Source organism: Thamnophis sirtalis, unplaced genomic scaffold (assembly GCF_051295495.1).
Source record: "Thamnophis sirtalis isolate CommonGarterSnake01/CBP01778 unplaced genomic scaffold, rThaSir2_p1.2 scaffold_11, whole genome shotgun sequence".
Lineage (NCBI taxonomy): Eukaryota > Metazoa > Chordata > Lepidosauria > Squamata > Natricidae > Thamnophis > Thamnophis sirtalis.
The window spans coordinates 43,622,367-43,642,293 of record NW_028261391.1 but is presented as its reverse complement, the minus strand read 5'-3'; the positions used below and the strand labels follow the sequence as shown (position 1 = coordinate 43,642,293).

General features: G+C 37.0%; 1 protein-coding gene across 6 annotated transcripts in view; it reads right to left on the bottom strand.

Moving 5' to 3' along the window:
• Positions 1-1,112: 1,112 nt before the first annotated feature.
• ENTPD1 (ectonucleoside triphosphate diphosphohydrolase 1) overlaps positions 1,113-19,927 on the bottom strand; it is a 56,214-nt gene continuing 37,399 nt past the window's right edge. For 5 of the 6 annotated variants that reach the window (XM_014052128.2, XM_087725698.1, XM_014052129.2 and 2 more), the window contains 9 exons: positions 15,418-15,542; positions 14,646-14,763; positions 11,967-12,117; positions 11,039-11,198; positions 10,294-10,530; positions 8,168-8,425; positions 6,407-6,514; positions 5,961-6,098; positions 1,113-4,981 (listed from right to left, as the gene is read on the bottom strand). In XM_014052128.2, the coding sequence (XP_013907603.2) occupies positions 4,775-4,981; positions 5,961-6,098; positions 6,407-6,514; positions 8,168-8,425; positions 10,294-10,530; positions 11,039-11,198; positions 11,967-12,117; positions 14,646-14,763; positions 15,418-15,542 (1,502 nt within the window). In that variant the 3' untranslated portion in view covers positions 1,113-4,774. Of the gene's footprint in view, positions 4,982-5,960; positions 6,099-6,406; positions 6,515-8,167; positions 8,426-10,293; positions 10,531-11,038; positions 11,199-11,966; positions 12,118-14,645; positions 14,764-15,417; positions 15,543-15,735; positions 15,752-19,927 lie in introns of those variants that run through there. The other variant, XM_014052130.2, reaches the window with a different exon arrangement.

The window sequence follows — 19,927 nt, the reverse complement described above, 5'->3', positions numbered from 1 at the left end:
CGCGTATTGAATCTGTGATTTTTAATATCTGCAGAATGAAATATTTTGTTTTATCATCTAAACACTGTTTTACTGCATATGAGGGCTAGTCCTTAATCTCTTCTAATCCCCCCCCTTAATTAAGCAGAACATAGTTCTTGTGTTTCAGGAAATGAGCAGGAATTTTGCTAAGACAGTCTCATTAAATTCAACTTGAGCTTCTGAAATGCATCAGTGAGATTTTTAGCTGTAACCAGTGAAACTGCTGGAATCCCACGTTTAGGCATTTTTGCTATTACCTTCTGGGTCAAATTTTATAGAAGGGATGGCAGAACCTGCAGGTGGAGTGAAAAGGGGAGTCAGCCTAGAATCCCTATATAGCCACAAGAGTATTAGTGCCATTGGGGTGGGCTTCAAAATTTTTAGGAAGGGGTTCTCTGGGTTGCCTAGTCAGCCTCCTGCACCACAGCGGGGTGGGTGGGGCCAAGGTGGCGCAGTGGTTAAATGCAGCACTGCAGGCTACTGCTAGATCAGCAGGTCAGCGGTTCAAATCTCACCGGCTCAGGGTTGACTCAGCCTTCCATCCTTCCGAGGTGGGTAAAATGAGGACCCAGATTGTTGGGGGCAATATGCTGACTCTCTGTAAACCGCTTAGAGAGGCCTGAAAGGCCTATGAAGCGGTATATAAGTCTACTGCTAAGTCTACTGCTATTGGGGCATTTTTGCCCTCCTCAGGCTCTGGAGGCTTTCCTTGAGCCGCCAGGGGGGCAAAAACAGCTTCCCCAAGCTCTGGAGCATTTCTGGCTTTCCCGAACTTCCAGTAGGCCTGTTTTTCACACACACCCCTTTAGCCTCCGTGCATGCCTTGCACTTACCTGCATCCAAAACGGGCCGCGTGGGGATTCCTGGGAGGAGCAGTGTGGGATGGGTGAGGCCAGCCAAAAGTGGGATTTGGAAGTTCTCTGAACTGCACAGTGTCTTAGCTAGAGGTCTCCTGAATCCCTGTAAAACCCCAGCAGCCCACCCCTGTCATTGACCCTTAGCTAACTAGCAGATGCTGTTAGTTGAGAAAATTATTTAACTTGCAGTGGTGTTCTCTTCCTTCATTTGGGAAATAATGGACAAACACCAAAGACAATAATCAAAGCATTTTAATATGCCATATAAATACAGATATGTACACATATATAAAGTGAATATTTGTTTCATTTGACAGGAAAGACAAGACAAGATTTAAACTATTTTCAGGAAGTATGTGACCGCATCCCAGCATCAACTGTCCTGAATTATTCTTCCTCCAAGTCTGCAGCAAAGAGGGGCTATTAAACATAGATGTTTAATAATATACTGTACATTCTTTACTCTTAATTCCCTTCCCACCATATGCCTACAGTTGGGATTCATGCAAATCAGCCTCTTAAAGAGTATGAATTCAGCAGCAACCCAGTAACAGGATAAGGAACCTAATACATTGTGTAATATGGACAGATTAAATCACAAAAGAATAACAGACACCTATTAACTAGGATCAATATGAAGAGGTAGACAAAGCTTTCCCCAATTATGGGGCCTTCCAGGAATGTAGGACTATCAGTGCCACCATCTTTTCAACAAGAGGATTGGACATGTTAGCTGGGGATGAAGGAGATGGTAGTCCAGCACATCTGAATAGTATCAGACTGGCAGAAATAAAGAGATTGTCACTTGTTCTAGTTACTGTCTCACTCCAATCAGTAAGGCAGAAAAATACTGATTTTTTTACTCTGTTAAAATTCCAAAGTAGCTGGTAAGTAGATAGAACATGATTATTTATTTTTATTCATTTATTCTATATTTGGACTAAGGAAGGTTCTGAATGTGCAAAGATGAGTGAGTTTAAATACAACTCATCTAGAAAACTCACTAACATGAATGCATTTGGTGACTAGTAACAAAGCTTTTGAAAAATTAGTGCAAAATGAATGCTTATTTTGAATAATTGGCATGTGAATATGTGGCATAGTATATGCTGTAATGCTTATTCTCACTAAGCCAAATTTCCAACAATTCTGACACATAAATGTGGTCAATACTTACTGGACATGAATATGATATGAGTATGACATGAGTATGTTTCATACTCTGATTCAGCATTCTCATTCAAGTTCTATTGAAGTATACTATTACTTCCATTCATCAGATTTTAAACACTATCCTCTTTCATTTCTTTGAAAACTCTTTTAAAGGGTAATCCATGTCATTACTTGTCAAAAGTATACTTGTTTGAAATAAAATTCCTGAGGTGGGAACCACATTGTTGAAAAACATTCTTTGTTAAATAAGAAGGGCCTTTAAAATTCTTGCAAATCTTAGTTATACATTGTACAAAGACAAAACTTGCCATGTTATGACTTAGTACAATGCGTCAACTCAGACCCTGTAGATTATAAACATGGTTTATAACTAAAAAATGAACAAATAAGCTACTATAGTTTAAGAAAAGTGTGCCCCAAATGGACCAATGCTTAACATACGCGAATCACTTCTTCATTATGTTAAACAATGTTTCTATATTCTATTTTTATATTTCTATAATTGTGGATTAAATAAAAGCAGATTCCTTAAATTAGCCAAAACAGTCTGAACATTTCCTTTATCTATCCTAGTTCCTTCAATGCCAGTATCAGATGCCTACCAGATCAACTGTCAGCCTCTGGATCTATGATTATCTCCCCATATTTTCTACCATGTGATTCTACTATTGAAACTCTCAGATTTGATCTAATATGCAACACATGATAAATCTAATCTTCTTAAAACTGGAAAGCTGGTGGGTGAAAAAATTGATTGACCATATGTATGGATTTATTTAATTAATACTCCACCTTTATTATTTTTACAAATAACTAAAGGTGGCAAACATATCAAACACACCTTCCTTCTCCTATTTTCCACATTACAACAATCCTGTGAGGTGGGTGGGGCTGAGAGAGAGTGACTGGGCCAAAGTCACCAAGCTGGCTTTCATAGTGAGACTTGAACTCATGGTCTTCCATTTTCTAGCCTGATGTCTTAACTACTAAGCCAGACTGGCTTTTACTCCCCTCCCCCACTTCTACTGTATCAGTTCTGTCTGCAGGAATCTTCCCTGACTAAAGCCATGATTATTGGTGGATGACAGGCTTATTCCATTGGTCTGATTCTCCAGAAGAGTTGAGATTGGCAGGAACGTTATTATCCTGAAGCAAATTGCAAGAGTGGCACAGATGTACAGTATTGATGGAAGATTTTTTCAAATGTTGCTGGATCAATAATGTTACCAGAGGATAATTTAGGTTTGCTAATCAGCAGATAGACTAGATTAACAGACTGGCTCACTTGTTATAGGAACTCTGGAAAATGCTTTACCTATACAGGTAGTCCTTGACTTACGACCACAATTGACCCCCAAATTTATGTTGCTAAGTGAGACATTTGTTAAGTGAGTTTGCCCCATTTTACAAACTTTCTTACCACAGTTGTTAAGTGAATCATTGCAGTTGTTAAATTAGAAACACTGTTGTTAAGTGAATCTGGCTTCCCCTTTGATTTTGCTTGCCCAGAAAGTTGCAAAAGTTGATTGCGTGAACCAGGAACCCTACAATCATCATAAATATGAACCAGTTGTCTGAATTTTGATCATATGATCATGGGGATGCTACATTGGTCGTAAAGTGTGAAAAATGGTCATAAGTCACTTTTTAAAATGCCATTGTAAGTTTGAACAGTCACTAAATGAACTGTTGTAAGTCGAGGATTACCTATATTCCTAATGTACAATAAAACCTCAGTGCAAATCAAACCATAGGATTTTGTCCTTAGGAACATTCCTTTGGTGTTGTAAGAAGGAATTCTTCTTCCACAGGCTCTACTCTTAAGAACTTCTGCATTGCAAGCATGTGGATTTGATTGCAAAGAGTTTGTTTCCCTCTTCCCCAGAATAGTTTTTGAAGAATAATAATAATACCAATGGATTTTGATAATATATAATGTGAAATCAAACCTCAGTGCCCAAGAACTGTATAACTTACATAAGGCAGCTGACAGTGAATCCAAACACTTCATAAACAGTTCATCAGTGCAAGGCCTGTTACTCAGGTACCAACTGTTACACATCAGGAATAATTTACTGCTCCTTTTTCTGGTCAAGCTGCAAATTCATAAGCTGCACTTTGTTCTTTAGCTTTCAGTAGAGAGTACTCTTCCCTTCTTCTCCCAGCAATTGATAAGTTATTGTCAAAGGATTTTACTTTCAACCTCTTTCATACAGGAATTATTACAAATATTACTACTATGAAATAATACAAACACTATCACAAATCTGATAAAGTACCACTCCAAAACTGTAACTGGGTAGTAGATGGTATTTCTGAATGCTTGTGTTTTTTTTCAGTAGAATGAAAGTAAACACACAATCGAAGAGCAGTTGCAGCTATCAGTATAAGTTAGACCTTGCAGTGTTCAGTCCTTCTGACTGGATGCCCCTGTGTTGTATTTCCAGGACCAAAGCAATATATGATTGAAGTAGCATTCCTGAGAGAAGTGGGATTTGTTTTAAAACAACATGCAAGAATTTATCAACCCTCAATTAGAGTAGGATGAGAAGTGAATCTTCAATCTGAGGGAGATGAACAGAATGGTAGCATGCTATTGTTTTGGCATCTATTGGTGCCAAATCAAATAGTCCAGAAAGCTCTCATATAAACTAGATATTTCAGCAGAGCAGAGTGGGAAAGTACAACCCCTGATCTTGACCACATGTTTCCATAGATGCATCCTAAATTATTTCCTTTCTCAGGCACTTTGGTTTGTGATATATAATCCATCCTATTAAGAGCAGAGTCATCACTAGAGCAGAGCAGAGGACCATGAAGCTGATAAAACCTGTGTGAGATAAGAGGTGTGTGTAGGGCTGCTCTGCCGGGATCATGTTGGTAAGGTTTAGCATATATCCCAGTGTCCATCCTGCATCACTGTTTCCAATCTGAAATGAAGGAGACAAGAAGAATCACTCAATGAAATATCAAACAGCTCCAAGAAAACTGGGGCAAACACTGCATTTTTAAAATTGATTTATTTACTATTTATATTCCACTTTTATTAGTTTTATAAACAACTCAAAGCATGAACATTTCTAATACTCCTTGTTCCTCCTATTTTTCCCAGAACAACAACCCTGTAAGGTGAGTTGGGCTGTGAGTGATTGGCCTAAAGTCACCCAGTCAGCTTTCATGGGTGGCCTAAGGTGGGACTGGAACTCAGTGTCTCCTGGTTTCAAGCCTGGAGCCTTAACCATTAGAACAAATTGGCTCACATGCAACTTTCTCCAACAATTCAGTGGCTAGGTTTGCATAATAAGTTTAATCAAGTCAGCCAAAGATTCAGCAGCTGAATTCACACTATCTGCTAAGAGTGTTGGTTTTAAGCTTGGGAAATTATGTAAGGGCCAAGCTGGTCCTTTCAGTCAGCTTATGATTCTATAAATTATGAACATCCCAAAATTTTTCAGAAAATTCAACAGCCAAGATAAGCATGTTGTGTGAATCCATTCAAAGAGTTACTCCTGGCCTTCAAAGTTCTTAATGCTTTGTGCTCATGATATTCCACTTAACTTCCTTCCATATTGATCTACCTGCTTCATAAAATACTAGAAACTGTTCTCTGTATCACACCTGAGTGAGACAGAGTAAAGGATAAGGCTTTTCAATTAATGCACCAACACTAAGATTACCTTGTCCCAGGAAATTTGAATAGCCTTATCTCTGGATATCTTTTGAAGATTTATAAAGACATTTTTATTGTGGAGTCCACTTGTCTTTGTTTCCCCCCCCCCCATATATTCTTAGTGTAAAAGATTTTGAATCAAATGATTAATTTTAGATGGTAGTGTAAAGTTTTTGTGAGCTTCTAAAATAAATCTCCACCACCACTCCTTAATTTCTACCTCTGAATGTTAAAGGTACCTTCTTCAGGAAGTGGATAGTCTGCCATTTTTCCTTAGTGAAGTTGTATCTCTGGCCAAGCAGGGAGATAATATATGTACTCGAGAAACAGTACTCGCTCAAGTACTTCTCTTTTGCCTTAGGAAATTCGACTTTCACCTAGACAGAGAAAAAGGAAACAAGTTTATTTCTTTGACTTTCTTCCTCTTTTATAAAAACTGAGGCACTCTGTCTTCCATATAAATGTTAATCCTTGGAGCTATCACAATCCATCTTGTGTGTTTTCAAATGAACAACCTTTTCACATGCCATGAGGACTATACATTTGTAGTGTAAACGGATTTTAGGGATTTCCCTTCCCTTGCTTTGATTTTTGAGTTGAGTTAATCTCACACAATTAGCACGAATTGGAGGCCACTCCTGTGTGAGTCAAGATCATGGTCTTTTTGTTTGAAAAAATTACATACCTCATTCCAGGGTTTGGAGCAAAAGTTCTTCACTGTTTCTATCACTTGGTCCATGGGTTTTTTGGTCACATTTAGAAAATTCATTACATAGTAGAAAGCAGAAAATGCCTAAAGATCAAGTAATATGAAATTATTCAGGAAAGATTAAAAAAGACTCATTTTTTATAGTTGTATTTTTATAAGCCTCTTAGTCATAATAAATTGGGGTGCCCTGCAAATGTTATAAATAAATGGAAACAAAATATTGCTATAGGCAATATTTCGCACAAAGGATATGTTTTCTGAACAAATATTTGTTCAAATTATTCATCTAGTCCACAACTGTCTGTACTTAATAATTGGTTAGAAACTACAGACTAATGTGAACTGGGTGAACAAAACATAATTGCTACATTGATATAACATATTATGTCCAAAGAAATAAACCGTATTACAATAGATGAGGAGCTGGAATACATAAGAAATAAGATGCTAGACAACGAACTATCTAACTTTATTTTAGTCAATCATTCTGACTTACATCAGTTTCTAGGGACTTGAGCCACATCACTGCTGCTTTTTTACTAGAGATGACAGACAGTGAATGTGAGATCTTCCACCTGCAAAGTGGCCGTGTCTCTGCCTCTAAGCTATGCTTCTTCTATACATGGCTGGGAGCTCCAATTCAATACTACATGTAAGAACAACAACCCAGGGGCTTCTCCTATTGCTTCATGTCAACAAGTACACATAGCACTTTATTTGCAAATAGAAACCACTTGTTAACAATTAAGAAAAAATGGAGGCAGAGCAGTTTTTTCATGAAAGAGATCACAGGGATAGATCACCCGCCACTTCCAAAGCTCTGCTGGCTCAAGCTACAACAGGACAGAAGCTGGGAAAGAGACTCTACCAAGATCCTGGCTCTTTATTTTTGGAAACTGAAATCAAATATGCCATCTATAGACTCCAGAGGGAATCCTCCTTTTGGGAATTTGTTTTGGATGTTTCCAGCCAGTGGAAATGCTATAGTGCTGCATCTACAACTGCCAGCCTCTGCACAGTGTCTGTTAAAGTAATGTTTATAGAAATGTAGTCACTACTATAAAATGGAGCCTTTGCAAAAATGGGTCTCTGGGAAAAAAAGTTAGGAAGTTTTTTTTTGGTTTTTTTTTTAAAGAAACATTTCCCTTAAACCAATGTTTCTCAACTTTGGCAACTTGAAGAAGTATTATTCAACTCCCCAAATTCCCCAACCAGTCAGGGAGTTGAAGTCCACATATCTTGAAGTCGGCAAAACTGAGCAACCCTGCCTTAAATGAACAGGCAGCTACTTAGACTAAATACATGGTTGCACGTGGGGAATGTCAAGCAGGAACAAATAACAATACTTGTGTAATGATGCTATCACACAAATGCCATGATTTGTGTAATGATGCTATCACACAAATGCCATGATTTGTGTAATGATGCTATCACACAAATGCCATGATTTGTGTAATGATGCTATCACACAAATGCCATGCCAGCCTTTGTGATAGTGGTATGTAATCACATGTAATCAATATGCACCAATGGTCATTTTTATATCCTCAGTTTGTTACATGCCATTTATGTCAGTAATTTTATTAGACTGATTTGTCAATGCTTCTATTTTTGTAGTTCAAACCTGGCTGAAGACTACTGCTAAAGATAATAGGATTAATAATTTAAAAAAAAGAAATAGCATCACAGAAATCTTTTAGTTCATTGCCAAGCTGTCACTATGTTAAAAAGACTCACCCCAAATTCTCCAGACACCTCAGGCAAGAAAGTGCCATTGAACGAGCAGCTGGAGTAAAGACATTCTTCAGTATTAAAGATTCTCTGGATGCTTTCTAAGCATTTTTCATAATTCCCATCACCTTGGATTTGGATCTGAGAATACGGTGGAGTGATGTTATGTGCTGTGCAGGGATTTGTGGTCAGATCAGAAACATTAAGTGTCCTCTCGTATCCTTGGTGAAAACATGGGTCATGGATTCTGTCAGTTTTTGAAAGCTAAAAAAGTTAAAAAATTCATCAGCAATCACATGAGTCCCAGTACATTCATTTATCACATAACACCATAAACAATGGCTTACAATCCTCAATGATTGGATTGGAAAAAAAATCTTATTAAGCCAAAACCAAATAAGCCAAAGTATGCAACATTATGCATAACTCCAGTCACAGTCCTGACCTGGGTACAGTGAGGCCTAGGTCAGAAAAGAAATGGCTGCCTTGAATCTTCATTTATACCCTTGAATCCTTACATATTTTATATATGTATTCCATTAAAAAAAAAAATAACGAACACACACAATGATGAAATGAAAGAAATACTTTAGAAAGAAAAATTATTGCAATCTATTGTGTACTTGTTCTCACATGCAGTGTTCCTACAAATGTTTGTTTGGGTATTTATTTATTTATGAAATTTGCTATTCAACTCACATTTTAGGCAACTGAGTGGATTACATTAAAAATGAAGAAAATGACTCTCAAGATTTAATACAATATTAGGCTGAGATGAAGGCATAAACTCTTAATCTAAGAATAAGCATCTCAAAGTCAAAGTTCTTCTATGCCTTTTACTTTAATTTCAAATTACTGTTGAGCTGAGCCAAATAATAAAAGGAAAATGGGGCATAAGATGTGTTCAGTTAATTTTGGTCGAGTCCTCTGAATCTTGATTCTGTAGGGTATATTCCCATACTCTCTAGATTTAGTACATGTCCAACTACTGAGATGATTGAAATTGTAGATCAATATATCTAGATGTCATTAGACAAGGAAAAGCTGCTTTAGTGGTATAATGTGATTATGGTACAAATAAAAATATGTGAGAATAATTAGCAGCAGAAGTTGCTATCCAGTTTCCAATTCACAAAAGAACTAGTGTTCTGCAGGAATACTATCTGACACAGCTGAGACATGCCTTTCTCTTACAATCCTAGTTATTGTATATAACACAATATGTACTGGTATGTTCTATTTCACAGTTTGACAGGAGAAAAGGGTAAAGTTATTAAAGCACAGCCATAGCTTGCTAGCTTCAGGTAGTTAGAAGGTAAGGTATCTGCAGAGAGTCTGAAGAGTGGGCAAATTACAAAAGCAGATTTGTGACACAAGCTCTATCCCATTTGTAATACATTGTGACATCCTACAACTACCAAGTTTGTATCACAATGATGTGCTTTTATTGGATCGTATCCTGTGGATACCTCTTATGGGAGGGAATACAACTGCCAAGATCAGAGGTTTTGTGAGTTAGAGTCTCTGATCTGATGGGATAGTGCTGGCTCACTGGCCAAAGTTTCCCATTTATGCTTAGTAATTCTTATTTTCTGAGGATAAAACTGAAGTTTCCAGAACAGTCAAAATCTCCTTGTATAAAGGCTCAGGAAGTACAACCTAATTGCATTACATGCAATTCTTGACCATTCATTTAGAGACTGTTCCAAGTTACAGTGGCACTGAAAAAAGTGACTTACAGCTGGTTCTTTAACTTGTGACCGTTGCAGCATCCACATAGTTACCTGATCAAAATTCAGGGGTTTGGCAACGGGTACATATTTATGACGGTTGCAGTGTCCTGGGAACGTGTGATCACCATTTACAACTTTCCCAGCCAGCTTCTGATAAGCAAAGTCAATGGGGTAAGCAGAATTCGCTTAACAACTGCAATGATTTGTTTAACAACCATAGCAAAAAGGTTGTAAAGTAGGGTGCAACTCTTTTAACGACCACATTGCATAGGAAATTCTGGTCCCAAATGTAGTTATTAAGTCAAGGACTATCTGTATTAAAGGAAACAAACTATTGGATAAGCAGGCTGTATCAGTTTCACACAACATCTAAGAAAAGGATCGATACCCATTACTTACAAGAACATCTTGTAACAGCTTGCGTTGAAGAGCTTGGTCCTTCCCATAACATAAGAAGCTATGTGTATATACCATGTATTCCTTGCCATAGAGATGGAAATTTATTATATTTGTTGGTAATTCAATCTTATCTGGATCGGGTACAAAAGTAATCTGTGTAGATGCTCCTCCAAGATCCAGTGCTCCTGTTGTCCCACTTTTGAAGAAAGCATTGGCAAATACTCTTGGCCAGCTAGACTGCAAGAAGAACAAATTGGAGAGTTAGACTGAGAGATATAACAGCCAAACCTAGGGGACTACAACAGGATATAAGACCTCAGCACAAAAATGAAAGCAATATCACACATTCAGCCACGTGATTGTGATCTTTTCTCTATTTTCCCAGAATGAAGAAATTAGAATAAAGACCTTACATTTTAGGAAAGCAAATTCTAATGGATTGTTATGAAAACTTTGTTAGGGTAAAAACAGTGGAACAAATTACTAAATTCTAGGCACCCATTTGCCATATTATTTGAAGCTGAAGTGGAAAGTCCTCTAACAATCATGCTGTTGTATGCGATTGGGGTCAGTATCCCCTTCCAACCCTATCATAATCCTGTGGGATTTGTTACATTATATTCCATTTTAATGTTTGATATTCTCCTATAGCTCTGAATAGAATTGAAGAACGAAAGGACTCTTAGAAAACCAAATCAAGTGAGAATTCCTGGTCATCACTTGCTTTTCTGACATGTCATATTACCTCTGTAAATTTGCCCAGTAAGTAATTAAGGGTGATCCAGCCATAAGCACCTTCTTCTTCACCACTGAGAATCCTGGCGCCCTGGAACTTGAAGGGATATATACGCAATGTTTCCTCCACTGTAGAGAGAACCCTCTTAGCAGCATCCTTATTTTTCAAACTGCATGTAAAAAGAAAGGGGAATTATACAGGATTCCTTAGGAAGAGTTCTCATATTTTTTCTTTTTGAAAATGGTGAGGGAATAAGATACATATTACCAAAAATGATTTTTTAGAAGATGGGAGAAGCAGAAAGACTCATCTGGTTTATTGCTCCATTAAAACCTTCAGATTTTTCCTGATTACTTTTGTATGGTATTCTTAAAACAATGTAACATGGAAAAGAATTTACAAGCAATTCTGTTTTCTGAATATGAGCTATAGGTAGGAGTCACCCCAAAAGGTTGTCTCCAAGGCCTTTATTGACTATGGCAACACTGTCATAGAAAGAAGGTAGGTGGTCTGCGGAACAAGTGCCTCAAACAATGGCACACCCTTATTTAGCAGTGGCTTATGGCAAAATTGTAGATATCATGGTTTAAATATAAGAAATACCTTCTGCTCCGGCCCTCACTGGTTTTTGTGATCTATCCCACAAAACCAATGAAGCTGAAAGAATATGGGAAACAGGAATGCATGCAACGTTGTTGTGCTAGATCCAGAAATATATCCTAAACTGAACTGTCCTTTATTTATATAAAATTGGACACCGAAATACATTCGCACATAACTAAATACACAGTGGGTTAGCGAAATGCAAGCATCTCACGGGAAACTAATATAAAATTCCTATCGTGTCCAATCAAAATAGACATTTAAAAGCCTGTTTTCTCTGAGCTCATTTCTATGAAACATTAAAAAAAAGTGCAGGCTGCTTTTCCTAGGGTACCTCAGCAGCCGCATGCCAGCTGTTGCCCCTAGATAAACAGGCGTCTCCTGATGCTTTCCCTGTGGCACAATCTCCTTTGCTGAATCCATACAGTGTTTTAGGGGAACACTGATATTTTCCACATCATTAGCATATGATGAGATTCCTGGACCTGAAAGAAGAAAAGCAGAGTATTGTTTTGATTTCAGAGCTATATATTCTGTGAAATATCTTTTTCTCTAATTAATCCATTTTTTTTTCAAAATAAAAGCTGAATTAGCCAGCCTCTTCCATAGTTGCATCTGTAGTTGGTACATATCTTTGTATGAACATTATTGACGTTAATCTGGTATCCATTATTTTTAATAGAGACAACCATGCTAATTGATCAGCTGGGCCCATTCTGTGTGGTATCCTTATTTGGAGTCCTCTCCTACATATGGTCTTGAGTGGTGTATCATATACTTTGATTTAAAATGGTCCACTTCAGTCCACTTATTCCTAAAACATCCAGCTTATAATGCTTTCAATAGTTGTGTCTAGCAGAGACATATACATGAGGGGGGTTGGGGAAGGGAGAAAGTACAGTCCAAGTTTTTAATGAAAATAATGAAAGCAGCATTGTAGTGTGAACTTTACCCCTTTCGTTCGTGTGTGTGCGCGCGCGCGCGCAGCATTATCATACCAGCACAAAAGAATGGACCTTGTCCTGTGACAGTGCAATGTTGCTTTTGTCATCTGTCCTTCTTGACTGCACTCCCTCCTTCCCCCCATGCCCTCTGAGACTTCCTTGTGGTTTTGGACTGGTAACATGATCACTTTCAGATTTACTTGTGAAGAGTTTGGTGCTCTTACCTATGGTTTTTTTTAGTAAGTATAGGAGCATTTTCCAATCTCATAACTCATAATCGGGCACCTAAACAGGTCCAGACATTTCACTTACACCTTTAAATTATCTTGGCAACTATCGAGGTTCCTAACTCCCTCCACCTAATCCTTATTTAAGCCTTGGCCCACTTGGCAAAAGGCTCACAGACATGACTCAGGCATGTTAGTCTCTTTAGTGCAGACATGAGTGAAGTCATATAAATACGTATTATTATTTCACTGCAGCACGCAAAAATCAAAGCCCCGATACAGAACTTTAATCAAAGGTTTAACTTTTTGGCTTTTTCATTGCACTTTTACATCCCACCTTTGATACTTGATCCATGTTGCGATAAATAGTTTGAGTCTGAGAACAGCTCTGTCCTCGCCAACCTTATTCCTTACTCCAGTAAGAAGAAATGGTTTTTCAGTGCCATCTTTTATGTACTGACGTTTCTCCTTCTATGTGGTTTGGTTTCCCTCATGCTTGCAAAGCCCCATATCCCTCATTTCTATTTATGGAATACTTTTACATAGCTTTATCTTCTCTTTTATGTTGTTACTTTTGTGTGGTTACTTCCATTTTGTGTTGTTACTCTGTTGTTACTGACCCTATTACGAAATATTACCCCAGCTGGCATTATTATCAGGGATTCTAAAGATATCAAGCCCTCCCTCTAAATCAAGATGATAACTTCTAGACAGAATAATTATGATCAGCTCAAACTCAGAATATTCAGTATCTCCTGTACATGCACGGACTCAAGTTAATTTAAAATAGCAAAAGTTTCAGTGTTGTCGAGTTGCACAGCAGCTTTTAAAATTCATTACAATTTTATTTATTCATTAGAATGCCTCAAATTAATCTTATTGAGATTTACATTAGTTAAGAGTGTTTTGCATTGTGATAGATTGAATTAGCCATATATTAACTTTTATGTTTTTTGTATTTATCTACTGTTATGACACCTCCCGATAGTTTTTTAAAAAACTTGTATGTGTATACACACACAAAAATAATTAGCTTTTTAAAATGCATTTTTATGTTTTTTTTATTTTGTGAAATTTTTGTTTTATTTTTTTAGGTTTTTTAAAATTATTGTTGTATCCCACCCTTAAGTTGGTCTATGACCGTAACAAAAATTTGATGGACCCGTAAATCTGTGTAAGAATATAAATTGCATCATTTGACACAGTTTAGGATTCAGTCCAAGGAACACAAATTATAATTTTTATGTGGTGTTTTTCAGCAGTGAAAGATTGTTCAGGGTTACAAGAGCAAGTGCTTTTTCCTTCCCTTCTCTTATCTCACATATACACTACTCCCATTAAATTGCTTAAATGTAGTAATTTTAACTCTTAAATTTTATTAAAGGACTAAAAAAAACTTGAGCAGGTTTTTATGTATTAAATCCTGATTTGTTTTATCCATTGTTGATTCAGGTCTGGACTGTGCTATTTCTTGCCTTTCCCCCCACTCCTTGGAATCTGCTCCCTCCTTTCTGCCCTTCAGTGCAGTCCATCGCACTACCTCCCTCTTCATAAACACATCCCCTCCCAGGTAAACCTGACAGAAAACATAACTAGACAAACAAATTCCACTTTATTTTAAGAATCTGCCAATTCTGAAAATACAAATTTCCTGCCACTTTTAATTACATGGTCAAGTAGGGTGAGACCTTCCTAAAGTTCTTTCTCTGTTAAACCCTTGAGGGCTCCTGTCTCTCTTGTCTGATTGTTCCTTGGTAGCATCTGTTTTCCTCATTCACAATTCCATCATATTCCATGGAGACGGCTAATTTATTACAAAATGCCATTTCCCCCATTTCTTACCTTCTACGTCACATACTTCAAGCTGATGCACCATTCCTGTATTATTCTCTTTCTCAGCTGGCCATTCATATATATATAGACTTGTGTGGGAAGAACCGGCATCCAACACAATCCCATACTGCAGGAGAGAAAAACTCACAAATTTGTTTTTTAAATTTCAGGATACTGTACTGGGAGATGGTGATAAAAGGTACCTTTGAAAACAGTGTCACATAGCAGATTTCTTTTACAAACAGAACCACATTTTCAGGGGAACATTTATATTATTGAACCCAACCCTGTACTCTGGACAAATTTTCCTGACAAATGACTATACAGTCTTGGTGAGAAGACCTTCAGTGTAGAAAAATCCACTACCTAACTTGGTAACTAGTTCCACCGTTAAAGTGTACTTACTAGCAGATTTTATACACCATAAGGTTGCTTTGGAAATGGTTAGAATAAAAGGGAAATTGGAAATTGCCAGAACAAAATGGAATGTAAAGTGGTACAATTAAGGAAGGCTAAAGCCTAAAATTGTTACTTGTGAGCAGGGGATAAGATATATTGGACTTTAAAATGAGAGCATTCTTTGTGTTGTGGGCAATCCTTCTGGGATTCTATTGGAAGAGAAAAGGAGATATTATTGTTACCTGGAGCCTCCAACAAAAAGAAGCATGCAATAGTGAATGCATTAACACACATCTGACTTTAGTCTTCATGTGGGCTCCCCTTTTGTGTCTAATGGGATTGGAAGCACAGCAGTTCAGCAGGGAAGTTTTCTGTAACTTACTTTATGGTTCCTGGTGGAAGATAAATTCTGTGTGATAGCCACAGTGATTAAAGTAATAAGAGCCACCACCAACAATAATCCAACAACAATGTATTTCAGGTGACAATATTTTCTCAGCATGATACCTGTAATTACAACAGAAGAAAAAACAGGATTAGAAGCAATAGAATTCAGAATGTTGCAACATGTCCCACAGAGGAATACCTTTTCCACATATTTTTTTTTATTATTGCTATAACTCTCAATTTAAAGTGAAGTCTAATTGGGCAGTGCTATACTAAGGATGGCAGGGTCTAAAACAGCATTTCTCAAACTTACCAATGTTCAGGTATGTGGACTTTGACTCTCAGGATTCCTCAATCAGCATGCTGGGAAATTCTGGGAGTTGAAGTCCACACATCTGAAAGTTCAGTTGCCAAGGTTAAAAAAACACTGTCAAAAGCAATTCCATTGTTTCTAAAGTCTAGCACTACAGGCATTTACTGTCACTCACCACTTAATAGAGGGAAGATCACAGCCCAGCTGCACAATCCCCTCTGCCTCTGCTTTATTTTGGGTTTCTGCATATCTATTCCAGGATCAATGCAGCTGGAGATCTAAAATTCCCAAACAAATTATTTCTGGCCTTTTTCCTGGCTTAGACTTCACTATACTGTTGCCAGCATTTGAAATGGTTGGAATTTTGTCAAAATGTTGTTTAGCGACTGATGTTTATTCCATAAATACAATTTTTGAGCTATATTTAGACATTTGTTACTTTCATGAAGTTGCCAGTTTACTATTCCCAGGTTAATTTCATGTTAATATATTCCACGCATATTTGAATCTTTTTAGAAGTTCTAGCTTAAAGGTGGGGGAAATTATATTTCCCTTTCCCACTTTGATGCCAACTTCTCTGACATCACTAAGGCTCAAAATATCAAAGTTCAAGATCTTGTACAATAGAATATAACAACTTCATTTATGTGAGAAATTCTAATAAAGGGAGAGAGATAAGAAAACATAATTCAGACTCCCAAGTTTTAGATTAGAGATCAAAGAATGTTAATGTTCCAAAGTTAATATAGAAATATACTGTAAAGACAATAGCCACTTAACAGACCCTTTAAAATGAGGAATGAAATAATATTTAATCATGGTTAATGAATTTAGAAATCCAATAGGGTTAAGGATTATGGTTTGGCCTCCTTCGCTTAGATGGGAAATTTTAAATCTTCTATCTACCTCCATTGAATCTCATCAGGAGACAAAAAAAAAAAAATCAGGAGACAAGAAAATCCACTTTGATTTATAGGGTATTAACACACATTTTGCTAGAGTAAATAATTTCCTGGAGTTTGTTTTATCTAATTGGCTTTATCTAATTGTAATTGTTTTAAGAATATGAAATGCCGTCAATATAGTTTATTTGGACTTCAGTAAGGCATTTGATAAGGTAGACCATGGGTTGGACGGTATCACCACCAGATGGATTCGTAACTGGCTGACCAACCGCACTCAACGTGTAGTCCTCAATGGAACTGCATCTACATGGAGAGAAGTATGCAGTGGAGTACCCCAAGGCTCTGTTTTAGGCCCAGTACTCTTCAACATCTTCATCAATGATTTGGATGAGGGAATAAATGGGGAACTCATCAAATGTGCAGATGACACCAAGCTGGCAGGAAGAGCCAACACTCCAGAAGATAGGCTTAAGATACAGAAAGATCTTGACAAACTTGAACATTGGGCACTATCTAATAAAATGAAATTCAATGGTGAAAAAAGTAAGGTTCTACATTTAGGCAAGAAAAACAAAATGCACAGGTACAGTACAGGTCGTACCTTGCTCAATAGTAGTAACTGTGAGAGGGATCTTGGAATCCTAGTGGACAGCCATTTAAATATGAGCCAGCAGTGTGCAGCAGCTGCCAAAAAAGCCAACACACTTCTAGGCTACATAAACAGAGAGATACAATCAAGATCATGTGAAGTGTTAATACCACTTTATAACGCCTTGGTAAGGCCACACTTGGAATACTGCATTCAGTTTTGGTCGCCATGATGTAGAAAAGATGTGGAGACTCTAGAAAGAGTGCAGAGAAGAGCAACAAAGGTGATTAGGGGACTGGAGACTAAAACATATGAAGAACGGTTGCAGGAACTAGGTATGTCTAGTTTAATGAAAAGAAGGACTAGGGGAGACATGATAGCAATTTCTCAGGGGCTGCCACAAAGAAGAGGGAGTCAAACTATTCTCCAAGGTGCCTGAGGGTAGAACAAGAAGCAATGGGTGGAAACTAATCAAGGAGAGAAGCAACTTAGAAGATGAGGAGAAATTTCCTGACCGTTAGAACAATTAATCAGTGGAACAGCTTGCCTCCAGAAGTTGTGAATGCCCCAACACTGGAAGTCTTTAAGAAGATGTTGGATAGCCATTTGTCTGGAATGGTATAGGGTTTCCTGCCTAGGCAGGGGGTTGGACTAGAAGATCTCCAAGGTCCCTTCCAACTCTGCTATTGTATTGTATTGTAAATGTTTCTGTTGTTTGTTTTTAAAATCAATTAATTAATACAGTTCAAGAAATAAAGTTGCCCATGTTTTCCTTCCACTGCTGTCTTTCCAAGCCTCTTTATTCTAAGCAGTGTGGCATATTGTAAGCTTATTTCTTTAACTTCTTTAACTGACGTAATATTTTAGGATCTGGGCTGGATGCGACTGATTTTATCCTTTGTTAGTAGCACCACTGGCACTAACATTTTATTGCTACTGTAAAATATTTATTTCTTCTGTCCCCCAACCCCCAACCAATTTATAGTATATAGTGTTATGTCACAGCACCTTGTATGCCCAAATATGGGAGGGAGCATAGTACTTCCCTTTTGCCGTTCAGCTCCACCCTAAGAGCCTTCCAGGCAGAAAACCATTTTTTGTGTTGCATTTGTGCTAATAAATAAATAAAGAGAGACTAGTATAGATCTGTTTCAAGCTATTTAACTCTCATCAGTTAGCCATACCCTTATTGGGATTTGAACCTGGGCTGTTTTTACATGTTAGGCAATTGTATTAGCCTCTAAGCCTTCCTTAAAAGGGAAGCAGTATGCTCCCTCCCATATCTGGGCATACCAGGTGCTTTGACATAACACTTAATTGTTTCCTTGGCTCATCTGATAAGAGAGGAGAGCTTGTGGCTTAGAGGCTAATACAACTGCCTAACATGTAAAATAGCTCAGGTTCAAATCCCAGTAAGGGTTAGCTGATGAGAGCTAAATAGCTTGAAATGGATCTATACTAGTCTCCTTTTATTTATTTATCAGCACAAATGCATCTATCTATCTATCTATCTATCTATCTATCTATCTATCTATCTATCTATCTATCATCTATCTATATACATACATACATACATACACATACATACATACATACACATACATACATACATAAATACATACATACATACATATACATATATATGATTTTTATGTTTATGTATATAGTTTTTAATTTATTGTTGTGGTTGGTTGCACAATCAGCCAGATGTTTCTTTTGGCATTTTTATTGAGTCTTCCCAAAGACCTGGGATAGGCAGATATTGTTGTTTGATGGTGTTAAAGGTATTATTACTGGATATAAGCTGTGCCAAGTAAAGGTGCCTTTTGCAAATGACTGATGGTCGTTTTGTCAGTGCTGAGGGTGTTCAAGTGGTGCTCCAGATGTTTTGGGATTGCACCCAAGGCACCTATTACTATTGTATTATCTTTGCTTTCTTCTGCCACAGTATTTCTATTTCTATTTGCAGGTCTTTGTATTTTGTAATAGGAGGAGGAGGAAGGATGGGATTGGATAATCCCAGAAAAGGGCTATCAAGCTATCAGGTAATTGGTTTAAAGATGAAATCCTACATTCAACACCTGCAGATTAAGTTTCTGCATGACTTTATTCAGTGCTATAAATTAATGTACATGATTGCTTATTTAATGTTTAAGGCGGAAAATGTATGTAGAATTTGGTACAATACATATTATTTATTGATATTAATCTTTTAATCTTGCTTTTTATTATTTTATATGTGACTGTGCTTTTTTTAAAAAAGATCTAGGTTTATGTGTTTTTTACAAAATCCTCATGAGGGAAAAGAGAAATAAATGCAACAAAGCCTAGAATATTTATTTATTTATTTATTTATATACTTTTAAACATTTTAAAAACATAATAAAAGCTAATGCAAACTAAAAGTGAGAAAAAGAAAAGAAGAAATCAAAGGGGAAAGCTAAAGGTACAAGAAAAAAGAAAATAAAGTTACAAAAAAGCTTCTGATCTTTGCAGCAGTTCTAAATATAGTTATACATTTATTTCTTACTTTATAATTACAACATAATTCTCTTCTTTCTATAATCTATACTATCTAAGCTTAGGTCATTTATGAAGTACTCATTCTTAAACTTTTATTCAAAACGCAGTTGAAAAATAATGTTAATCCCTAAGATTTCAAATGTTCTTGCAAAAAAAGAAAAGTATTTATTTATAA